Source organism: Fundulus heteroclitus, chromosome 10 (genome assembly GCF_011125445.2).
Source record: "Fundulus heteroclitus isolate FHET01 chromosome 10, MU-UCD_Fhet_4.1, whole genome shotgun sequence".
Taxonomy (NCBI): Eukaryota; Metazoa; Chordata; class Actinopteri; order Cyprinodontiformes; family Fundulidae; genus Fundulus; species Fundulus heteroclitus.
Genome location: NC_046370.1, coordinates 12,642,699 through 12,647,438, shown reverse-complemented (window position 1 = coordinate 12,647,438; position 4,740 = coordinate 12,642,699). Strand labels below are relative to the sequence as shown.

The following is a 4,740-nucleotide window of genomic DNA, read 5'->3' as shown; positions in this document are numbered from 1 at the left end:
CATTGAAATATATATATATATATACATATATAAATAAAAAATATAATAAAATATACAAATTGAGTCTTAGTAATGCTAGTACTATCTAGAGACTCCTACATTACAACACATTACTCGGGGTTTAGAATAGCACATTTGAGGCAGTTTACATTGAGGGTGAACAAAAATATCCTTTCAAGTAACATGAGGGAGAACTCCTTGGATCAAAGCTGTTTCGCTCTAAGTTTTTACAGGTTTAAAGTACAAAGTGATATGAAAATAATAATAATAATTAAAAAAAGCAACATTAACACTGTGCTGTAAATAAAAATGTAACTGACCCAAACCCAAACAATCGATCTGATGTCATAGATTTGGAGGCGGCGCCTTCGTAATCTCCTGCAGGACTCGCGGTATAAGAAGCCCTGAGGTCCAAACCGGCCCTCACAGCGAGCCTAGCGTAGAAGTCCACTCGTCTGCTAGACTGAGCAGTGCTGCACTCACATCCACTCGTCTGGTTGTGCTTCAACCAATCATCCGGTGAGTACACTGGAAATCAGGTGGATTTATTACGGGGGAAAAACGGGATTTCTGCAGACGAATGAATGCCACATGTATATGAATGCCACATGTATCTCTGTTTACCTGCAGATAATTTAGAATTTGTGATATCTAACCAATTGATATTATAAATGAAATTTGACTGTTTTGTGTTATAATTAGGTTTGAATAGGAGGGTAGGATTTTGAAACGATCAATTTAGATTTTATTGGACTAATTTTACTTGATTGATTTTATTTATATATTTGTTTATGGTTAGATATAGATATAACCTGTCTTTATTGTACATAAGTGTTCTAGAAAGTAATTTCTTGTTAACTGGTGCCCTATGAATGAATTAAACCAATATATACAAGTTAATAGATGACATTAGTGTATGTTTTATTATAAAATTAATAGGATTAATAGAAGAAAATGTGCACATTTTAATTTATTTTCCTGCAGAAGAAAAAAAAGTTTCATATAAATGTGAAACTATTGAAATATAGTATTATAGTATATAGTATTAAATATTTATTGTAATATTGTCCATTTCAGCAAAATATGAGATCAGGTAAAAGTATAATTTGTTTGCTTGACACTAATTTAGGTAATTTAGCTGTTTTGTAAGCTTCATACATATACTTTGCTTAGTTGCATTTGCGATCCAATGTAGTGCTCAGTGAAATTAATTTAAACAATAATTCTTTTGGATTTAGATTTTTTTTTTTTTGATTTAGATTTTTTATTATTAAGATTCTGGGAGACTTTACAAATCTCCCTGGTTTACAAGAAAATGTCCCAAAATACATTTCTATACACCTGAGGGTATTTAACATTCAATCAAATTTCTTCATCAGTATCCCATATTTCAGTTAAAGAATTAAGATATCACTATAAACAAACAAGAAGTAAACTTCTTAATTGCCTCTTTTAGGATATAAACTTTACTACAGTGGGCGGATGTCTAAATTCTGCACGTTTTCATTACAAACCAAACCCAACGACATTAAGAGTAAAAGACCCGCACCGGCCAGTCATTGTAACCGGGACACTCAGAGCAGATTGTTCGTTTAGACCTTAGTTGCACAGCTCAGCAATTCCCCCAGTCGTCCTTGTTTTAACAAGATTAAACAAGTGTGACCAGCTTGAAATGGAGAGGGATAGAACTTCTTATCTTGAGCCAGGGATTATAGGAAATTGGGTCGTCTTTGGTGGACAGGCTCCAGTGTGGACCCCCCCTGGGACTTTCACTTAGGGGAAAACGTCAGGCCTGTAAGAGGATTAGAACTGATAATGTCAGCCAGAGGTGACAGTAAATCTTACGTCGAATCAGTATAGATTTGGAGGCAGGTGAAGGGGGCAAGTGAGACTCTTTCTTCCTGACTTATTAAAACAAGTTTTTTTTTTGTTTTTTTTCCTGCAGATTTCGCAATTTGAGATCTGAGAAACCCGACAACTTACCTGAACGCATTCTCCCTAACAGCTCAAAATGAATCTCGAACCGCCCAAAGCTGAAATCAAGTCAGCCACCCGTGTAACCGGAGGCCCCGCCACTCCTCGCAAGGGCCCGCCCAAGTTCAAGCAGAGGCAGACCCGTCAGTTCAAGAGCAAGCCTCCAAAGAAAGGAATTCAGGGGTACGCCTCGATTAAAGCTCCTACTAATTCAGATGTTGCAGATCTTGGGGATCAGTGTGTGATCTCTGTTGTTCTTTCAGCTTTGGAGATGACATCCCTGGCATGGAGGGCTTGGGTACAGGTGAGTGTACAGTAAGTTTTAGAATATTCATTTCACTGATTGAGAAGGTGTCTAAGCAGCTTCGCGTTTCCACCCCGTTCGCAGATATCACCGTCATCTGCCCCTGGGAGGCCTTCAATCACCTGGAGCTGCACGAGCTGGCCCAGTACGGCATCATCTGAGCCTTCCCATTACGGGCCATGTACTTTCAACCACCTGCCTCAGGCTCCATCTCAAACCTCTAAATGGAACTGTAACAAACAGAAAAACAAAATACCGAACTGTAACGAACATAAAAATGGAAAAAAGAGAAAAAAAGGACCAAAAAAAAAATATATATTTCTTGTTGTTCTCTGACTCTGGACTCTCTCCTTCTGGCTGTCACACAACATCTGCTTCTTTAGGATCTGTTTCAATCCCACAACTTCCGTTCCGTATAGCTGCGCCGTTATTTCCCCCACCAACACGAATATGAAGAAAACTCCACGCCTGCTCTCTGCCCTTTCGCTTTTTCCCCCTTCTCTCTCTCTTTCTCTCTTCTTTTCTATCCTCGACACGGACCAAAACGAGAAACCTACGCAAGCAAGGCAGCCTCTCAGTGAGTTTAAGTGACAGACCCGTGAGGCAGGTGGGCTCCCGCTTCACGTGCCTCGGCGTCTCGTTCTTCGTCGGAGAAGCTCCATCCATCGATGCCGAACGTATAAAATCCTGAACCTGAATTCTGTAGAGAGCAGACACCAGCTGGCCATTGCTGAGCGTGAAAGCATTAATCAGATCACCTTCGGGGGCGGTTCGCCCTGCTTCAGTTCAATCCAACGTAACAAAGTCCTGTTTACTGCACAAACCAAGCCTGAAATCACAACTTACAGTCGTGCTAGTTCCTGATCACTTACCTCCACCCCCCCCGTGTTTGGTCTTGATACCAGTAGCACCTTTCTAATGTGTACATAACCCTTGTATGATGTTGATCTATATGTATTGTATTGCCATTGCATGTGTATATCTCCTACTTCCACGCGACACGGTGGTGTCCTTTGAGTTTGTATTTGGTGTTATTAAGCTCATTATTGTAGCTCTTGTTTTTCTAGGGGACATTTTGCATTTGTTAACTTTGCCCTTCAGCAGCCGCTCATCACTTTATCTGTGACTCATCTCCAAATCCTCTCTGTCGTCCTCACCCCACTGAGATCTGCCGTGGTTCCAACGCAGAGGACAAGACGATTATGAATGGTGGAGGTGAAAGACGGCAGAGGTATTAGTGGGATGAATGATCACAACGACAACAAAAAAAGTCTGACGAGATGCGTAATGGAGCTTTGTCCTCTCTACAGGACGATGGGGGGAAAAAATAAAGAAAAAAAGAGTAAAAACAAAGCTGAATTTTGTTTCTTCTAATAAACTATTGAACTCTTGGGAGAAAACGAAAGCAAAAATAAATAAATCTAGTTAGGGAATTAAGCTATATTTTCTAAAGCATTAACATGTTATTTGAGCCAAACTCAAGTCACACATTAAAGGAAGATGCAAATGCATACAAAACTGCAAACAAATTTATACAATGAAGAGTGTGCGAGTCGGAATAGCAGAACATTTGTATTTTAATCCACGGTTTAAAAAATCGAAGCATATGTAAAACTAATTTATAAGCTCACACATGTCAAAGTTCAGACATATTTACACTTTAGATACAGATTTTGGCCTTCAGCTTCACAAATATGACAGTCCCCACACTGATTCCTTTAATCCTGATGGCTTTAAAAAAAAAATTATAATGACACTTAGATGCAATTTTAAATCTGCTGTTGATGTAAATGCATGATTATTACAAGCTACCACTAAGCAGCTGGTGTTTAGTCAGATTGAGTCGGCAGGCTTCTCGGTGTAAAAAGGGATGATACAGCAGGTGGGCCCGGTGGTTTCATCCTGAAATGAGTTTTAGGTAAACATCAAGGCTTTGTCTTCAAAACATATAGCTGTTCGGTCAGTTGCCAAACTAAATTAAATATTTTATAAGTATGCTACTACTAAAAGATTTTGAATATTTCCATATTTTTGGTGACTGATTTCAGAAAGTGAAGCTTATGCGTTACACACAGAGTGAAATATGTCCTTGTAAGTTTGACGATTGTTGCTTACAGAGATGGAAAACCCAGAATTCAGTGTGTCAGAAAAAAAGATATATTGAAAAGATTAGTATAATCTTAGAAAGTTAAGTGGAAGGAAAACGTACGGTAGGTAAAGGCACACCCGCTGCCAAGATAACAACCTTGAGAAGATTGTCAAGCAAAATCTTTTCTAGTATATGGAGGAATGCCACATGGAGACCGCTTAAATTCAAACACTTAGATTCGGAACAGTTTTATTGTCCAGGGATGCATCTTTATTAATCAGGCGAACAACGAAGACTGCCCCCAAGAGGCTGAGCAGCATTTAGAAATACAATAAATAAATGAACAAAAATAATTTGAACTCTCCTCACCTAC

General features: G+C 38.9%; 1 protein-coding gene across 2 annotated transcripts; it reads left to right on the top strand.

Annotated features, from left to right (window-relative positions):
* The first annotated feature begins 410 nt into the window (after nucleotides 1–410).
* On the top strand, nucleotides 411–3,631 carry pde6gb (phosphodiesterase 6G, cGMP-specific, rod, gamma, paralog b). 2 transcript variants are annotated; one of them, XM_012862841.3, is made up of 4 exons: nucleotides 411–519; nucleotides 1,946–2,157; nucleotides 2,238–2,278; nucleotides 2,363–3,631. In XM_012862841.3, exons 2-4 carry the CDS (start codon nucleotides 2,012–2,014, stop codon nucleotides 2,437–2,439), a joined length of 264 nt encoding a protein of 87 aa, XP_012718295.1. In that variant the 5' UTR covers nucleotides 411–519; nucleotides 1,946–2,011; the 3' UTR covers nucleotides 2,440–3,631. The 2 variants fall into 2 exon arrangements, with proteins under 2 accessions (XP_012718295.1, XP_021172207.1); XM_021316532.2 differs by having other exon boundaries at nucleotides 412–519; nucleotides 2,006–2,157.
* Nucleotides 3,632–4,740: the final 1,109 nt, after the last annotated feature.